This window comes from Equus asinus, chromosome 4 (genome assembly GCF_041296235.1).
Source record: "Equus asinus isolate D_3611 breed Donkey chromosome 4, EquAss-T2T_v2, whole genome shotgun sequence".
Classification (NCBI taxonomy): Eukaryota; Metazoa; Chordata; class Mammalia; order Perissodactyla; family Equidae; genus Equus; species Equus asinus.
Window position 1 is genome coordinate 94,318,084 of NC_091793.1, and position 20,396 is coordinate 94,338,479.

Sequence of the window (20,396 nt, forward strand, 5' to 3'; positions counted from 1 at the left end):
TAGAAATGTCCAGATCATCTGTGAATTTCCCTGTCCCAATCCTCATTTAATGGAGTAATTCTTAACATCAGACGTATATTTTTGTTAATTCACCAATAATTATCAGAAATCCCAAGTTTGGTTTCCTCTCATTTTTCTTTTGATAATGGAGAAGTTTAAAAATTCTTTGCTCTTCTTTGGAATGATATCTCCTAATCATCCTTCGAAAAAATCTTTTTATGGAAGAATGATATACATACAGAAGTGGGCCCGTATCATTAAGTGTACAGTCTGATGGACTTTCACGAACTGCATACACTGCTTGAACCAGCCCTTAGATCAGAAATCAGCATCTGTTTCCCTCTTTTTCTATAAACATCGTTGGACTTGGCTCCTTGCTTCCCCAGCCACGGTGGCTCACCTGAAGTTACTTTCCAAATGGCCAGACGTGCGTGGAAGAAAGCAGACCACAGGATTGTGCCTTGTGGTCTGATTCTAAATGACTCTAATCATGAGGTTTCCACCACTTCCTTTGAGAGATTTCCTCAGTCCAAGTCGTCCTGGCCATTAGGAAATATTGACACTGCAGCATCTTCCTGTTGCTTTTAGTTAGCCTATCATTGGTAACCCTAATGGTATTTCTTTTGTGTGTGTACTGTGTCTCTGTTTTTCATAATACTGAGAAGAGGACGTTTTGATTTGTGCTCCTGCAGTAAGGGATGAATGGGGAGGGATTTCCATGGTGGAAATGAGCATTTGGAGTTTGGGCTTCAGTACTTAGAATTACGTACTTGCAGATGCAAGTTTTGTTTATTCACTGTCAAGCCTAAGTTCTGACCTTTAGCTTTTGTCATCTTTCTTGATGATTCTTTTGAAATATTAAAAGGTATAAGATTGTGAATTGCAACTTCTGGTTCACTTTTCCCATCAAAGCCCTGTTATGTTATTCCAGACATTGATCCAATTTGAGAGGCTCTTTGGCCATATTTGTTGTTAATGATTCACCTTCTATACTCTCATCTGTAACTTCTGTGTCCCCTCCCAGCCTTCCCATTGGAGCCATCCACAGTCTGGCCAGACCCATCCCCTCTCCTGTTTCCATACGCGCCCCTGACTCTGAGTTTGCTTTAACCCTGTCCACAGAACAGGCCTGCACCTTCCCCCCATTATGTCTTTTCTCACACTGGTTCTCCTGCATGTTATATGCTCCCTTTGCTTCTCTGCTTATTGAAATTCTATCCAGCCTTCAAGGCTCTTCCGAAATCCCCCCTCTTCCCGGTGTCTCTGCAGGCCCCCATCAGCTTGGGGGAGGTGGGAAAAACAACTCTTTCTTTGATCTCTTTATAGCATGAATAGTATGAATTATTTCGCTTACTCATGAGGCCCTTGATTAAACATCACCTTGTGTGAAGTGTGACTAAAATAAGGGGATGCTTTTATGTGTAGCTTTGTAGTCACTCATTCCACTCTTAGCCATCCGTTTATGCCCCTGTTTTATTTGCCAGTTCACATCGTGGGCTCCTGGAAGGCAACGATTGCATCTTACAGGTCCTGGCACTTTTCCTCATCCAGCGCAGAGCTTGGCCCAGGGAAGGTCTGAGCAGATAATTAGTGATGTTATTTGAGAACTGTGCCCGCTGAAACAGGCCTGGGAATTGAATAGCTGATCCGGGAACCCATTTAACTGATCACACTGGGCTGACTGTTAATTGCACATAACTTGCCTTTGTGTTGAAGTGACACTTTGTCACAGATTCTTATTCATCTTGGTATTCCCCTTATCACTTGACTGTAGTAGCTGCCCGAGAATACTAAGCATTCAGAGATAATAAGTTGGCATCATCCTTCACCTGACTTCTTATGGAAAGCTGGTGGATTCGGAGAAAAGGAGGGCAGTTGAAATGGCCAAAGAAAATCAGTGAGTTTTCACTGTCACTAAGCCAGATTGGCATGTCATGCTGTACTGTCATCAAGTGAGTAGTAGCACAGTAGGATAGGACTTTCTTAAAGTAAAATGTCCTTCATGAGATTTTCTTTTTTATTTGGAGTGAGGCAAGTTTAAGTGGGCAACATTCCTTGTTTGGCATTTTAGTGCTTTGCTGTTTGCAAAGTGCTTTCAGATGATCTTTTGTGATTCTAAGCGTTCTTAATAAACGAGGCAAACAGGGCATGAAGGTATGTGGCTTGAAGTTATATAAGAAGATGGTGAAGTTTCTGATCCAATCCTAGGTCTTTTGCACTAAAACTCCAGGGGGTGTTCCACTGTAAAATAAGGTGATGTTTATGTGCTCGCTCCTGCTCTGTGCTTTATAAGCATTCTCTCTGATGCTCTTGGCAGCCCTTGGAGGGAGGTATTATCTTCCTTTTATTAAGGAGACAGTGGGGCTCAGAGTGATAAAGTGGCCACTAGCAAATGGTGGAGGCAGGATTTGAATCCAGGCCTGTCTGGTGAGAGAAGCTGCTTCCGTCTCCTGTACCACAACATGTATATTTTTCTGAGTTAGCTGTAAGATGTCATTAGATGTCTGCTTCTTCTTTGTTCTTCATATACCCTCCTGACTAAATTCATTAATTCACACAATGGCTATACGTTGTCAATATGAGTCCAGCATCAGTATAGTTGTAGGAATACCGAACTTTAAAGTTTCAGAGGGAAAGTGCCATTTCTATATTTTGAGTGTTCAGACAAAGTTTCCTTGCAATAGGAAGTAGAGAGATGCCAGCGTGGTCTCAACCACTGCTAGACTACACTTTTTAGTCTACATTGTGTGATTTTGCTCATTTGCCACTGCTTAAGGGCTTATTCTTTAATCAGACAGCTCAAAAATATTTATTGGGCACTTACTATGTACCAGGCAATGTTGTAGGTGCTGGAGGATGCAGTGCTACACAAGGCCGGCCAATTGTCTGCCCTCAAGGAGTTTGCAGTCTAGTGAGAGAAGGCAGTGTGGGGAGCCAGATGTGAAAAGAGTACACAGATATATAAATGGAACTGTTCTGATGATGCACAATGCTATGAGGAGAATAAAATGGGATAATGCCAGATGGTGCCCTCTACGTTAAGATCTGAGTGATGGGGAGCAGGCAGCCAGTGTGTGAAAATCAAGTAAGAGCCCTCTAGCCAAAGGAGTAGCCAGGGCTCTATTTGTTTCTTCCCTTTCTGGCTTCGGGTGGGTTTCCACCTACCCTGGAGCAAACGAGGGGAACAGCATGTGGGATGTAGTGAGCCCAGCCGGCTTTAGACCTTACCCATGGGGAAGCCTCAAGGTAGAGGTGCAGGAGTCTGTTTCCTTTGACTCTCATAACAGAGCTGTTTCTTCTAAGTGGCTTTGTGCAGTCACAGTTCTGCCACTTGTCAAATTCAGGTGATTTCTAACAAACGATCGTTGTAGTCTTGTCACTGCTCCAGACCCGTGGGACATACAGTTTGAGAATGGAGTATTTGATTAGTGAGAACAGTGCACTTGTAAGTAAAGGCACTCTGAGGGCCGGTCCTTCTCATGGCCCGTTTTATCTGCTCCAGCTGTGGGTTGACCTGGGTCAGGCAAGGTAGAAAGAAATTTCTTTTTTGCTGTAACTTGCTACTAGCTTGTTGCTCAGAATTTTTCATTTTCTTTAAAAATTTTATTTTAAGGGCGTACAAGATGTTTGATTTGAAGTTAAAAATAAAATTTGGGGCTGGCCGGTGGTGTAGTAGTTGGGTTCGTGTGCTCTGCTTCAGTGGTCTGGGGTTTGTGGGTTCAGATACCGGGCATGGACCTGGCAACGCTCGTCAGGCAATGCTGTGGTGGCATCCCACATGAGATACGGGAGGATTGCCACAGATGTTAGCTCGGCAATAGTCTTCCTCAAGCAAAATGAGGGCCAGTCTTACACACACACACACACACACACACACACACACACACACACACACAGTTATGTATTGTTAAAACACACACACACACAGTTATGTATCTTTAAAATTATCCCTGAAATCCCTTAAGTTTCCCATACAGGTACAGTACTTCTGCGTGTTCAAGTTTGAGAAACTCTGAGCTTGGCTGAAGGAGAACCCACAAGAGAAAGGTGTAGATGCAGATGTCCAGGCATTCAGGCCATTCTGCCCTTCGCTCTCTAACCTGGTGGGGACTGGAGAAAGGGGAGAGAATTCTCACAGCTTGCTCGCCTATAGATTGACTCCATTTAAATACCTTTAAGTACATATTAGTGTATGTTCGTACTTACCTTTACATACCTATAATACATTAAAGGTTACAAATACCTCTGAGTACATATTGGTGGCTTTGTTTTCCTGTGAGGATTTTAAGGCAGCCTGCAAGTTAAGTGTGGGTTTGATGCGTGTACAGCAGTAGTAACAACAGGGTCACTTACTGTGCATTTCTTTCCTCACTTCAGAAACAGGAAAGCTGGCTCGGGACCCCTGACAGGTAGGCATCAGCCCTGTTTTATGTAGGAAACTCAGGGCTGGAGAAGTGAGGGAGCTTGCCTGAGGACACACATTTCTAGTCGGCACTGGAGGTTAAAATCAACTTTGTCGACTCTAACGCTGTGCTCCTGACAAACTGTTTTGACTCCCACTTACAAAAATCTAATTTCAACATGATAAGTATAAATGTAATCAGAATAAACGGAAAATCTTATGAGGCTAAGTTCAGTAACTTTTCAGGCTGTATTAATTTTGTCGGTATATACCCAGAACCAACAGTAACTGTGTATCCATCAAAAAAAAATTAAAGATAAATAAGATACTGGATGAATAAGCCACTGTCCCCTGTTGAAATAGTAAAGACCAAATAAGCTTGTGATCAAATTGGCGTTTTTCTAGTAACAGTTGTCCTCTGAAGGCCTTCTTAAGGCTTTCTTTCAGACAACTGCCTCTGAACCTTTGTTTTTTTAAATGTCTCTGGTAAAATGGCTGTGTTGTTACAGCTTGAAGGCTGTGTGGTAAGCCTTTTGATCAGCCCTCAGTGATAACCCACAGACTTGGACTTCCTTGTGAGGGGAACAACTGTTATTATCTTGTATTAGTAGGCTTTCTGTTTGGGGGTTGCTTGTTTTTAATAAACAAATCCCATGTAACCCCATTCATTCGTTCAACAAGTGTTTTGTTTGGGTGTTTCCTCCAAGCCAGGCTCTAAGATGCTGGGACACAAAGCTGAATAAAACATCATCTCTACCTTTGAGGCGTTGACTGCCTAGTGGAAGAGATAGGAGTGGAGATGGAGATAGTAGGATTTTTAAAGGCATTTATCGTAAACCTGTGTGCTGTGACTATAATGGGCTATAGGAGGGCATATTAAGGTTAAAGTCTTGTAACATCTTAGGTAAGCTGATAAATCTAGACAAGTCAGTTAATTTGGCTGGAAGTCGTAATCCATAAAGTGCAGACAAAGTAAATTCTGTTCTGTGTCAGAATGCTTCCAGATTCAGGTGTGTGTGTAAGTGTGGCTATGTGAACCACTTGGAAGAATCTGGTAAAAAAATTCCCAGGGATAGCCTTTCAGTTGGTGGAGGATTCTATTCCAGGAGTATAGACCGTGAGCTTTACCCCTCTAGGTTGCGTGCATCATGTGTAAACGTTTCCTATGCTCACTTTGCTAGAAAGCGTGCAGTCTTCTCTACAAGGCTTATTGTAGGAAGTGATGGCATTGGGTCATTGGGACCTAGAATGACCATTTCACCGAACTATTGAAAAAGGCTTCGTTTTACGTGATGCTTGTTTATGAACATAATCTTTGGAATTAGATCTGAGTTTGAATCAGGATTTTGCTGCTCACTGGTTGTGTGATCTAAGCACAGGTAGCCATGCCTGTTATATGAGCTCAGGGGTTGTTGTAAATATTAAGTGATATTACTTAGTACAGTCAAGTTGTGGCACTCAGGTAAGCACTTCACAAAAAAATGGTGGTTCTGATGATTTTGCACCCTTTTTATTTGACTTTGTTAAAGCACTGACTTTAGGGGCCAGGCTGTGGTCTCTAGCAGAGCTTTAGTGAGATCATTATCAACCTCACGTGAAGAGCACCCAGGATTGAACCTATGGTGGCTTGTGCTGGCTACTCTCACCTTAAAATTGTACTTACTGACCTTCTGTCATATATGAGTGTTGCCAAAGGTCTGGTCCATGGTGTGCAGCCTTTACTTGGATATTGTACCCTGATCCCTGTATATTTTGTGCTGTCTAGAAAAAAGAGCCTGGTGTTTCGGGGCATTGGACTCTTCCTTTCCAGAGTCTAATAGAAGTGTTAGCATTTTCATAATTGCAGCAGACGACCACCATGCAGTGTCCAACAGTGTGATCCCTAAGCAGCTAGTTCACATGAGAAAATACAGTCAAGTTCATGACCATCTAGGCCTTGAAACTGCTGTTGAAGTTTTGTTTGGCTCCAGCTCCTTTCTGGGGTGGATGGAGTCATTTGGACTTTATTCCGAATTCCAATAGTGGCAAAAAAAAAAGAATTCGTATAATTTGTGTGTAGATGGCCTTCTGTTTGATTTGATTGAGATAAGAGCATTGTTTAAGAAAAGCTTCATCCGTGTTCAGATCAAGAATACAGTGGCATCTGACCTGATCTAGAAAACAAAGTCATTGCAGGTTGCATTCCCTCAGTAATCCCTTGCTGTATTTTTTTTCCCCAAAAGGTTCCTTATGAATTTATTTGGGTTACATCCTACATGGTCAATCTTGCTGTCTCAGCCAGAACTGAGCTTATGAAACAGGCCAGTCCCAAATCAGATTAATATACTCCCATCATCTAGAATTATCTGAAGATGCTTTTACACACTCTTCTTTCTTCCTCACTTTCCAGGGAAGAAAATTGCTCTTTTTTCTCTCAGCTGATAAATGTCGCTTTTGCCCTAAATTTTATAGTGGCATTTTACTTTTAAAGTTACTGAGATAAAAGAATATTAGATAGGACTGTCAGATAAGTATGAAATAAAATTCTCTGTGTTCTCAGACCCTTGAGGGTCCTTAAATCTCGAGGGCTGAAGCTGTGTGCATGTTTTTCTTGGGGCCCCATTTCCATATCAAATAGCCTTAATTTTTGGATTTTAGTAATGAAGGTGTGAACCCAATCTGTCAGGCTTCTTGTGCCATTTATTGTAGCCATTCGTCAGCTTAGAATTGCACGAAAGGAAGTAAAAAGCCAACTCTTAAGAAGGTCCAGATGAAAAGGATTATAACATGGTGCAAAAATATTAGCATGCCCGCCCCAGCCGTGTGACTCACTCCTTTTGGAGTATCCATTTTGGCAGCTTTCTTGAATCACACATCAGTCTCTATGTTGGTATTTTTGGCAAGGTGCTAGACTTTACCCTAATGCTTACAGTAGTAACTGCCAAAAATGAACAAAGAGGAGAATTACAAATGAAACATAACAGCATCACAAACATTTAGTTTTTTCTTGAGCAGAAACAAAATTGGGAGTTAGATTGCCCCAAGAAAACCACTGCTTCATCCCAGTGAAAATAAAGATCCTGATGGGTCATCCTCCAGTCCTTGGCTATAGGAACTATTCTTATGTTATGTTAATTTCCATTCAGGAGTTTTCCTTCCCCAGCCCTCTCCTCCTAGGAATAATTCTTTCAGGGCTTAAGGTTTTTCTCATGATGTCCAGATGACTAAGCTTGATTTGGGATTGTTCCACCCTGTATTGCATGTAGTCCTTCTGGGAACAAACTCCCATGCACTTCAAAGGAGCAGCAGATACACAGGGTGTATCTCAAAATAAAAATTTGACCCTTTGTCTCTCTTCTTTTCATCTCTCTCTCTTACAGGCATCCTTTCCTTCTCTGCAAACAGAGCGTTGTAATAGTTGTAGTCTACCATGCTGTTAAATGATTTCCATCACTGTTCCAAATACGTGCTATGATTTCGTGCAGATGTCTCCTTTCGTCCAATTTAATGCTGTAAAGTACATGTGTACTTTGCAGAATGTGTACTTCAGTAGTGAGAAATAGTTCTACTGGACGTGTTCTTAATGAAATAGTCCCAACATTACAGAATAGTCAGATCAAATACCCACAGACCTGAAGAAAGAAGATGTTCCAGATACAGCTCAAGCTTCTCTGTCCTCATTTCCTTCCTTCCCTCTTCAGAGGAAAACTACTCAGAATTGGCCTGTGTCATTCCCGTGCACGTTTGGCAGAAATAATTTACAGTCGTTTCTGAGTTTGTAGAAATGGTATCATAATCCACGTGTACTTTTGAATCTTTGCGCATTTGCTTTAAGAAGTATTCATGTTCATGTGTGTAGCTTTAGGTCATTTAACTTTTGAATCGTATTCATTGTATGAATGTATCATAAATTACTTAACTGTTGGTCCTCATTATTTGTGGATTCTGGATTTGAAAATTTGCCTATTCAATAAAATTTATTTGTAATTCCAAAATCAATCTCCCTGGTGCTTTTGTGGTTATTTATGGATCACAATGGTGAAAAAATTTGAGTTGCTTGATGCCCAATTTCCTAGCTGAGGTGGAACAAGGTGACTGCCTTCTTGGTTCAGCTCTCACTGTCCACACGAGTCCTTTTCGTGTTCTCCTCCGTGCCATGTTTTTTGCATTTTTCTTGATTTTATTAAATGGCCTCCAAGCGTAGTGCTGAAGTGCTGTCGGGTGTTACTAAGCACGGGAAGACTGATGTGCCTTATGGAGAAAATACGTGTGTTAGATGAGCTTGGTTCAGGCATGTGTTAGAGAGCTGTTGGTTGTGAGTTCAGTGTTAATGAATGAACAATACATATTCAGTAAGATATCTTTAAACAGAAACACATATAACACAGCTTTATGTATTGATGTGACCAGAGGCTTGCTGATACCCTGTATTTCTCCTAGGAGTGATGGTTCAGTATTTGCTAATTTAGTGTTTGTTGTGACGTTATAGAACATGGCCGCTGTAAATAATGAGAATTAGCTATCTCCTACCCTATTGATGGACATTTAAGGTTGTTTACAGTTTCTTATTACAAGTAATGTTACAGTCATAGTCCTTGTCTATGTCACCTGATGCACAGGTCTGAGTTTCTTAAGGTTATATACTTAGAAATACAATGGCTAGGTCCCAGCTACGCCCATCTTCAATTTGAGCGATCATCGTTGAAATGCTCTCTAAAGTGGTGATTTTGCTCTGATGTAGTTGATTTTACCAGGACTCGTCCCCCTAGTCTACTCAAATTGGGCCTACATATCAGTGAATTAACAGGTTTGCTTTTTAGCACTTACCTGGTGCTGGAGATTAAGAGAGAAAGGAGTGAACTGTCATCCAGGAATTTACAATATATTTCTGGTGATAAGATTTAGAAACATAGAAAACTAGTTGCCATCCATTTTAACTTTATCTTTGAGTGAGGTGAATATAGATTGAGATTGTTTGGAGAATATTTAGTGTAATAACAGCAGCTGATATTTATTGTCTTTGTGCTGGCCTGGACATCTTTTAATGCATTTAGTCTTAGTGACAAGCCAAGGGGGTAGATACTTTTATTAATTCACTTTTACTGAAGAGAAAACTGAGGTGCAAAGAGATTGAGCAACTTGTCCAAAGTCACACAATTATAAGTGACACAGTCAGGATTTGAACTGATGCTCCTTGGCATCTTAACCATTGTGCTGTATGTACCTCAGTCCACCATTTAATTTCGTACGGGTAGCCGTGGCTTAAGAGGTAGTCTGCCTGTCTTTACATAACATAAAAACAATTCAGGGGAGTTGAATCCTGTAGCAGGGACTAAGTGTGGAGGCGTTTTCTTTTCTTTAACCCAGGGACAGCGGTGAGGTAAGACCTACGGGGACCATCTTGGCTGCAGTACTGACTATCCAATCCATCTTTGATTTTGCTGAGAAGAATTCTTAAGATCCGTCTGTTTTCATCACCATTTTAAAGCCATCGAGCAGGTTTGGAAGAAGGGGAAAATTTGTGTATTCTGTCTGTCCTTGTTTCTTTGCTCAAATGAAGATTTCGCTACTTCTCCAAGAGTTGCATTAATAATCTACTTTTTGAGGGCTTTTGTGGCTAAGCACTGTGTGAGTGCTCTGTGTTTCTCAGAACAATCCTGTGGTATTTGACTTACTGCTTTGTACGTGGTGGAGCAGGATTTGAACTAGGGACTCTGACTTCATAGCGCACATTCATCTACTCTGCTCTGCACTCTCTTGGTGAAGATGTGGGGTGGGGTGGGGGGAGGGTGGAGGGGCTTGGGGTAGATAACCCTGAGGAAGGTGACATCCCTCAGTAACAAGCTGCAGGCCATAACCCCAAAGGACTGCTTATTGAAATGGAATGCCATATTTCTGTTCATTTCTCTTCAGAGAGGAGAAACTGCAGCTAAAGCGTAATAATAAAGGGGGTTCTGTAGGCCACCAATAGCACCGTTGTTCTTCAGAGAGATCTTCCTTGGGCCTAGGAAGGTGAAGGAAATGTAGGAGATGTTCAGGGTGAGGTGAATTTGAACAGTTACCACCTCATTTCTTAGAATCAGTGACTTTTTTCTTATTAACAAATGATCTGTATCTTATCTTCTTGAAGTAAATATCCCTGGCTTACTCTAAAAGAATTAAGATTATTCTTAATCTTAGTGTCTTTCAAATTCTTGACTGCAGCCTATGCTGAAATACATTTTATGTTCACGGTCCAATATATACAGGTTCTAGAAGTCCAAATAAAAAACAAAAGTTTTTCTGGGGCTGGCCCCGTAGCCGAGTGGTTAAGTTCATGCTCTCTGCTGTGGCGGCCCAGGGTTTCGCCAGTACAGATCCTGGGCACGGACATGGCACCGCTCATCAGGCCATGCTGAAGTGGTGTCCCACGTACCACAGCTAGAAGGACCCACAACTAAAAATACACAACTATGTACCAGGGGGCTTTGGGGAGAAAAGAAAAAATAAAAACATCTGTACAAAAAAAAAAAAACCAAAAGTTTTCATAAAACAGTACTTATCTTGACTAAGTGAATTGTGCTCCATTTTCTATACCATTCTATTCTTTTAAAATACAGTCATTTTATTTTAGAGGAAAAGATGCACTATATGATAATTAAATTCCAGAAATTGTAATAAAGTATCAAAGCAACCTGGTCAGATAGCATTTAAACTCCTTAGCTCATGAAGCCCACACTGAAGAAATTGTTTACTCTTTAGATTTGACCGTGAGACTATTGCTTGGGTCTTTGATGCATTGCCTATGTCTGTTCCTTGTGGTAATGCTAAAACTGGAAACATATACTGTATAAAATTTTTGACTGCATGAAACAATGGAGAAGAATTAAGGCTCAAGAGGATACTGAGAAGCAGGCTTAAATGTAGCAGATATGTTAATATAGTTGGATCTAGAGCCTCATTTTTTTTTCTAGAAAAACATTTATCTGGGAAACACCGCACTTACAAAGTAAACATTTTCTATCCTTTGATAGCTTCTGATGTCTGTCTCCTGAGTTTTACATACGTGGTGGGAATGTGGATGATGCTAATAACACAGTTTTGCAAGTTTCCTTTGAAATTTAGCTTGATATTGTCAACTTAGTTTTTGCTCATTGAAATACTTCCCCTAAAATAAAATCACAGGGCAGCTTTTTGGGGTGTTCTAAATTTTTTGTCGGTGATTGCTGGGGCTATCTTTTTGCTTTGTTTCAAGTATAGCTTTTTTTAACTTTCTAATAACTTGATTGATAATTGTCCTCTTTTGTCATGTCTGTTTCTCTCCACATCTGCTCCTCTTGACTCGGTAGTGAAATATTAGCACTTGGGAAGGTGGTTTGATATCTGTTTCTGTGTGTCTAAATTTTACGTCTCTAGACCTCACAAGGTAGCACCATTCTCAAAAAAAATCATTCGTTTTCTTGGGTTTATGTTTCTCATTTACAGTTTGATGGTGAGGGCTGGAATGACTCAGACCCAGGGGCATTAATCCCAACGGTGCCAGCCCCATCCTCAGATCTTCTATATTTCAACTTCACCATCTGCAAATGGGGATAAATACTGCTCTTACCATCTCAGAGCCTTGATGTGGGATAAATCCTGCAAAGAGCTTTGGTGGAGGGAAAATCTTTTATACGTAATAACGTGGAAAGAGGGATTACACTCAGTTTCAAAGTCTTGTTACTGTAATGTTACCGCATAGAATAACAGCTTAGACTCAAGGTGAATGCTAAACATATTTAAAAATACTTTTTTCTACTATTGCAAATAATGTATTCTTATTTTGGAAGATTAGAAAATTTAGAGACAAAATATAAACATTTCTAATTCCACTGCCCAGAGATAAGCACTGTTAACTATTTTGGTATATATTCTGGTGTGGTTTTGTTTTCTTGTGTGCATCCATGTCATGAACATCTTTTCTTTTCTTTAGTTAGAACTTGTGAGTTCTTGCAAACTGTTACATTGATAGGCATTCCACAGTTTCTTTAACTAGTTCCTTATTTGAGTCTCAGGAAGGTCTGTCTCTTTCTCTGTGTCTCTCTTGAGTTTCACCTAGATGGATATCCATGTAGCTGAGTCTTGGCACACATCCTAAATCATTTCTGTAGGATGATGTCAAGTACAGTTTAAAGAGGCACTTCTGAGTGGTGAAAATAAAATGGGCATTAGGAGAATTCGATTTGACTTTTAACTTTGCCATTAATTGTTGCTGTAAGCTTTATATCACATTCTTTCCTGGGCTTCATGTTCCTTCTTGATAAGAGGTAAAATGAGCTAACTCCTGAAGGGGATTTAATTGTGCCTGCAATCATTTGGGATATTTTACAGAAAAGGAAACTAGGACTGGAAGGGACTCTAGTGTCTCTTCTTCTCCTGAATCCTGTGTTTGGAGGTTTACTCTTTGGTGACGTAAAAGGTCCCGAGTGCCCTGTGGTTCTTTAGAGTCATAGTTATAATCATTGATACTCACTGATTATGATTAATGGTGTCTGAAGCTGAGCCTACTCAGACTTCAGGAAACCCTTTTATTGACAAAAATCCCACTTAGTAAGTTACTGATTTTTAACATTGTTTCCTTTAACAGTCAGTCTCACCAGCTGATGAACAGATAAACAAAATGTGGTATATCCATTCCATGGAATACTATCTGACCATAAAAAGGAGTGAAGTACTGATACATGCTACAACATGAATGAACCTGGAAAACAGTTGCTAAGTCCAAGAGCCAGTCACAAAAGACCACATAGTATTTGATTCCATTTATATGAAATGCCCACAACAGGCAGATCTACAAAGACCCAAAATAGAGTAGTGACTGCTTAGGGCCTGGGAAGGGGACAGCCCTAGAGAGGATTGGGGTGGGTGTTAGCTAAAGGGTACAGGGTTTCTTGTTAAGGTGATAAAAAATGTTCTAAAATTGTGCTGATGGTTGCACAACCTTTGAATTTACTAAAATCTGTTGAATTCTATAATTTAAATGGGTGAATTGTATGATATGTGAATTATATCTCAATAAAGCTGTTACCACAAGCCAGATTCTAAAAACCTTTTGTTTCAGGTTTCTAGATGTTTGATTTATAGCTAAAGGGAAATTGATTGTATTAAACTGCCTATGTGTTGTTACTTCCTTTCTGGAGCATCTCAGTTTGAATCTCAATGTGGGAGGATGCCTGAATTATAAAGTTCTTCTATTCCCATTTGGCATTTCTTTTGAGGGCTTTTACTAAGACACTTGCTTAGCTCGACACTTAATGATCTGTCTCCCTTGTTTCTCAGGGTTTCTGCAGTGCTTTGTAAGATACTTACTTTGGATGCTTCTGAAAAGGCAATATTTTGATAGCCTCAGTGGTGGGCTGAGTTTTATATTTGGTATCTGAAAGACAATACTGTACATTAATTAATTTACTTTGCTATAACAGACCCCAGATAGCTTGGAATTAATATTGATCTTTGTTGTTCTTGATGTTGTTTACATTGGAATTCATAGCATTGAGTTTTCTTGGTTATTTGCTTGAGTGTGTTAATGAGTCGCTCATGAGGTAGTGTTTGAGGAGCCTCAGAGACTACTCCTTTATTGAGGCACTTCTTCCCCTTTGATGTATTAATTATGGAAAAGCAAATTCAGCCAGGGAAAGCAGAAGTAGGGTAAGAATTGGGTCCCTTGGAAATTCAGACCATGTTTGGTCATTTTCAGTGAAATTTTCACATTCTTTACGAATTTCCCCCAGATCCATAAACATTAAGGTTAAAATTCAGTCAACAAATTTGGTTTTCCCTTACAAAGGCCTACAGGATATTCATGGGGTTATTAAACAGTAGATTACCTAAGGGGTGTATGACAGAAAATGTTGACAGTTTTGTCGTAAGCCTCTCTTGTTCTGCCTTTGCATGTTGTCATGATATCACCCAGAGGGCCAAGCTTTTATTTTTTTTTTAAAGATTGGCGCTTGAGCTAACAACTGTTGTCAATCTTCTTTTTTTTAAAATTCTTCCCAAACCCCCCCAGTACATAGTTGTATATTTTAGTTGTGAGTGCCTCTGGTTGTGCTATGTGGGACGCCACCTCAGCATGGCCTGATGAGTGGTGCCATGTCTGTTCCCAGGATCCGAACTGCGAAACCCTGGGCCGCTGAAGCAGAGCACCATTTGGCCACTGGGCTGGCCCCGGCCAAGCTTTTAAACCAAACATTAGTAAACCGTAAAGCGTATGTCGAGACAATCTAATGCAGCAAGAGCAAATTTGGCAGAATTTCTGAAGCAATTCCATGACTAGTATTTCCAATAAATTAATCTATTTAGATATGTTTTGGGTACTTTTCCTGGCAAAATGGTAAATTGTGCAACTGGAGGAGACTAACTCAGATCTTGGAATTAGCCTGTGACTTTGATCTTACATAAATGAGGTTTTTCAGTGTTCTGTTTAGTATCTGAAATAAACCCAGCTTTGTTCAAGAAAATTTTTAGCTAGACTGTTTTCTGTTTTGTTACTGAGTCTTCAGAATTGTCTCTCATGAATGAAATTTGTTAATAATAGATTCTTGAGAGATTGAGAGGTCTTTTCCTCCCACCTAGAATATCTCTCCTGCACACCCTAAATAATACCTTAATTAAAGCTGTGAGGATTCAGGGAATTGAGATAGAAAATGAAGTACAAGTATTTTAGAAGACTTTCAATCCACAGTAGGTATTGCACACCTACTGTGTGCCCAGCACATGCATATGATTTATTTATTCATTCAGTGAGGATTTATTGGGTGACGATGGTATGCTGGGTACTACGTTGGAGTATACAGACATGAAAAGACAATGTACTTATATGTAGTAAATGCTGCACTAGGAATATGTATTGAATGGCAATCCGGGGTGGTGTATATTGTTTGGAGGCAGAGATTGACAAAGAATTCGAAAAGAAACTGAAGAAGAGTCGACTCATACATTGGAGAGTGGAATATGAATGGGGTGGTTTGGGGTTGGGGAGCCGTTTTGGGGGAAGGCATTCTAGGGAAAGGAATGGAGGAATATGGCGTGTTTTGAGGGACTGCATGTAGTTGATATAGCTAGAACATAGAGTGCATGTAGAAATGGTAAGGGGAGTTGTGATGAAAGTTATGTTTCAGGAATGTTATCAGGGAACAATGTGAGGTGACTTGGAGTGGACAAAGTCAGAGTTAGAAGGCCCAGTCAAAAGTCTGCTGCCATAATCAGGCAGTGAATGACTGTGCAAATAGCCAAGATAGGTGTCTGTAAGAATGAAGAAGGGGAAACCCAAGAGTTCGTGCGTAGGAGGAAGGGGCAGGACTTGGATTCAGATTGGTTCTTATTTGGATCAGGGACTTCTTTGAGATTCTTAGGAAAGCTGCAGATCCTTATCCCAGGAAAAGTCCATGGATGATCTACACATAAACGTTAACATGCAGTTCCCAGAAACCCATTCATAGACTATCAGAGGTCCATGGATCCTGGGTTCAGAACCCTTGATCAGTAGAATGTTGGTGAGAAAAGAATCCATAACTCCATGTATACTAGAGCCTGGGAATTAAGAAGATTATTGATGCAGCCAACAGACTGAGCCAATTGGGTAGAGTTTCTTATAGAGGGCAGAGGATGCATTGAAATTTTTGGATATATTAAGATTTCCTCATAAGAATAAGAACAGTGCGTTTGCCTCTGTTAAAAGTACTTACTGTGCACCTACTCTGTGCTAGAGACTGCCTGATACTGGATAAAGCATAATAACATATACTTGACTAGGTGCAAGGTCTACATAGATGAAGTCAGATATTAATCCTGGTAGAGCTGCAGTTTCAAATGTAGTGCGCCCTGCTTTAAAACGCTCTGAGCAATCATTTTATTTTGCTTATTTAGTGTAGGAGGCTATACTCTTACTTTGTATTGTCAGTCTTGATTGTAGGCAATTATGTTCTTAATCTTTGAAAATGTGACTCATTGCTGGAGACTACTCAGAATGAGGCTGAAAAAAACATAGATTATCACATCCAAGCAGGTCGTATTTCTCTACATTTTCTGCCTTTACACTCAAATGTTCCATATTTTAGTTGACAGGGTTCTTCAGCAGTAATTTTTGCATCTGAGGAGTCACTTGGGGAATTTCTTGGATCCCCAAAAGCACTGATCATTTGTAATACACGTTGGAAGGGGATTGTGAAATCAGAGTCTGTCTTCCAGGTGTGTGAGGTCATCTGGTCTTACTTCCTCCCTACCAGGTTAAAACCACACCCCAAGGGCTCCAGGAAGCTGACTACACACCTGGTTTGAGGAGATTTGTATTCTGGTATTTAACACTTACTTTTCAGTGTTCTTTGTGGTTTCTGTCTGAAAGCTCATTGATGAGGAAGGTTTTTAGGATCTGCTCCTTTTGGGCTAGCTTCCTGATCAGGACCAATGGCTGTAGCTAAAGCAGTCCTGTGGGGAGCCTGTTCAACTGACTTGACAGTGGAAATGAACTGTCATACCACTCTGTGGTCTGGCTCCTTGCTGCTCAAAGTGTGGTGCCAGGGTTATGAAACACCGGCATCACCTGGGAGCTTACTAGAACTACACAATGTCAGTTCCTGCTCCTAATTAGTGAATCAATCTGCATTTTAACAAGATCCCACAGCTGATTCATATGCCTGTTAAAGTTTGAGACTTACTGGTCTAGGTAACCTACTCCTCTGGAATCTGGGCTCTTAGAGCCCTTTTGCTGAAGTTCAAGGCTTTTCCCATTTGTTTTATACTCAAAGGTGAGGGGCAACATCTGGTCACCATCTTCCATTATATAAACTTTTTTGGAATTAAAGATGATGATTTAGGTGCTTCTTAGCCTTCTCTTTTTAAGCTTCATAACTAAAGTTTGTATAATCTCTCTCTCATAGAGAAGATTATCGTTTAGACTTTTATCCTATAATGCTTCTGGCCTCTGTTTCCTAGATGATTAAAAAAAATATTTCTGAAGTGGGCAAAATACTCTTATCAGGGTCTGGTTGCTGCTAAGTAAGCAAAGGAACTCCTGATCCGTGTATTTTATGTTCTTACTATTAAGATCTAGGGGCATTTGGCCATATTTTTGGTTTCATTTTGAAAGGTTGTGTTTTAAGCAGTAAAAATAGCAACTAATTCTTCCTGGAGGGAACTTCATACCCCCAAATTCCCAACCTCTCCTCTGGTTTCTGATGGATGGGATGAGTTGACCAGGGGTCCTTGGAGTCTCTGGGTTGGTACTTCAGGCTTATTTTATATGAAAGAGAGAAAGAAAGGAAAGGAGGAATTAACAAAATTAATAAAGGCAAGAAGGGAGGGAAGGGAGCTAGATTAATAATCCAAAGCAGAACTATTGAGAGTAAGTTAGATGGGAAATGAGAAATTTGCTCTTGGTGGTTGTTTATAAATCTTTTGGTTTTGGGATCCAAAGGAGAATTCCTTGAAGAATTAACATTTTTCTCCTGATTTTTGAATATCAGAGATTTATCCACGTCTTGTTTATATAAAAAGTTCAATTTTGGTGTAGAAAAAAAGACATAAAATTATGTCTGTGGTCTTTTTTTGTTTTTTGGCACTAGGGACATATCTAAGTCTTTTTGTTTTGCATGTTTTTAGCCTGAGCATCTTCAAATTTAATTGTAGCTCCAAATGAGATACTCCTTAGTTTTCTGAAATGAAGTATCCAGTTGAGAAAGGGACAGTACTCTAGGCAAGTATTTTTTAAAGTGATTCTTTAAATCATGCCTCTTTTTCTTTTTTTTTAAAGGATTTTATTTGTGTAGTTTCAAAACATTACAAGACTTGGAGAAAGGTGGCATATTCAGGATTTGCTTTACCATCTTATAGTTTTTTTTTTAGGGTATGCTGTTTTTTGGTGAGGAAGATTGGCCCTGAGCTAACATTGGTTGCCAATCTTCCTCTTTTTCTTTTCTCCCCAAACCTCCAGCACGTAGTTGTATATCTTAGTTGTAAGTACTTCTAGTTCTTCTATGTGGGATGCCACCACAGCATGGCTTGATGAGCGGTGTGTAGGTCTGTGCCAGGATCCAAACCGGCAAACCCCAGGCTGCCGAAGCAAAGCGTGCAGACTTAACCACGGTGCCATTAGGCCGGCCCCTACTTTACCATCTTGTCACAAAGGGAGGAGACAATAGTGGTTAATTCATTAATTATTTCCTATTACATTTCCATAAGATGGTAGGTTCAGCATTACCGTGCTGGGTTGCAGTTTAATGAAGCTGAAAGGTTCCCCTATCTTCCTGAAGTCCACATTAGTACCTATCAAAGCTGTGTGGCTGATTGGAAATAAGACAGGGACAAGTGCTTGTTCTACAGTTAAGTTACAATCTGCTCACCTTAAGTGTGGCTTTCATTGTACAGTAATGTCTGTTTGCTTATGTGCTGCTTTTGATATTTCATTTTATTGACTTTGTTTGCCTCCCTGTTAGTCCTCAAAAAGTGTAGGTCTGGTAAGGCTGATGGTGAAGGAGGTAGAGATTGTTTGTGCTAACACTGCCTGCTGATTTTCTGTGCCACTAGGACATGCAATTTAGTCTTCCATGACTGGACATGTACGTAGTTAACATGAAAGCATTTCTCTCTTTCCCCAGGCAGGCACATGGCGTCAGAGTTGGTGTGAAAGAATGCAAGGATGTGGAACCCCAGGATTGTTCTTACTGCTTCTTTGTTCCTTTGAGAACAGCCATTGCCTGGGCTGATTTTCTAGGGATACTAGAAAAATCAGTCATAAATCCTTCCTGATGATAAGGCATTTAACTATAGGCTGTTGTTGGGTTATGTATATGTATCTTCTTGGGTCTTGTTGAGTTTCTAGTTTTTTTGGTTTCTTCTTTGCTCTATAGAATGAGTGGGGAGTAGAGGAGGAAGCCTGAGGGGAAGAAGGGTGGATGGAGAGGCATCAGAAGTGGAGGGATTTGACTTGGTTTAACAAGGAAAAGTTCAGGTGACTAAAGATTATTTGTGAACACACAGTTACATCCCTTGTGAACACTCATATCCCTTCAAGTAATATGAGCTTTTATTAGCATTAGGATCAGCTATATTGATTGAGTTGATGGAAGTGGATTTTCAGAAATAACTTCCAGCGTCTACTGATACTGGAAAGAGGATGGCTGGTAAATGACAGGCCCTGCATTGGTCGCTTATGAGTGATGTGTTCTTTGCAGACGAGAGTTGATCAAGAAGTGATACAGGTCACTTAAAGTTTTGGAAAGGACAACATTAAAAATCATGCAAAAACAGAAGATGCTGCACTTTCATTTCCTGAGGGTTGAGTTAATCAGGAAAAGTATATTAGTAATCTATTGCTGTGTGACAAGTTACTTCAAAACCTAGAGGCTTGAAACAATAGTAAACGTTTATCTCACAGTTTCTGTGGGTCAGGAATCGGTGGTTCTGCCCCAGGGCCTCTTGTGAAGTTGCCGTCCTGTGAAGGGGCTGTCATGATAGGAAGGCTTGACTGGGCCTGGGGGATTCACTTCAAGGGTATCTCATGGACGTGGTTGGTAAGTTGCTGCTGGCTGTTGCCACAAGGCCTCAATGCCTCTCGGGGAGGGCATTTCTGTAGACTGCGTGCATGCCTCTGCACCAGGGCAGCTGGATTTCCCCAGAGCTAGCAAGCGATCTGAGAGGCAATAAGATGGAAACTGCAATATATTTTATTCCCTAGCCCTGGAAGTCCTACACCATCACTTTGGTGACTTCCTGTTGATAACACAAGTCGGCTGTATTAATTGGGTGGTAACTATACAAGAGCGTGAATACTGAGAGGCTAGGATCATTGCGGGCACTCTTGGGGGCTGGCTGCCACAGAAGGACATTTGATTTTTTTTTTTTAATCTTAGGCGCTCTTGTCCTCTAATGGTGAGTCAGATGGCGCTAACAGCTTCCTTAAGCTCACAGATGGAGTGGAGTTTATGGGAGACGAGTTCTTGGTTCAGCGGGGAGAAATCATATACCTCAGGGTAAGAATTTTCCTGTGGCTAGTGAAAGT

The 20,396-nt window shown here is 40.5% G+C and overlaps 1 protein-coding gene across 11 annotated transcripts in view; it reads left to right on the plus strand.

The window, feature by feature from the left end:
• The window catches only part of FMNL2 (formin like 2), a 292,532-nt gene that overhangs the window by 9,586 nt on the left and 262,550 nt on the right, over nucleotides 1-20,396 (plus strand). For 7 of the 11 annotated variants that reach the window (XM_070507769.1, XM_070507766.1, XM_070507765.1 and 4 more), the window contains exon 2: nucleotides 20,248-20,367. The exons of the other annotated variants lie outside the window; for them this stretch is intronic. In XM_070507769.1, coding sequence (XP_070363870.1) covers nucleotides 20,248-20,367 — 120 coding nt within the window. The remainder of the gene's footprint in view (nucleotides 1-20,247; nucleotides 20,368-20,396) is intronic. 11 annotated transcript variants of the gene reach the window in all.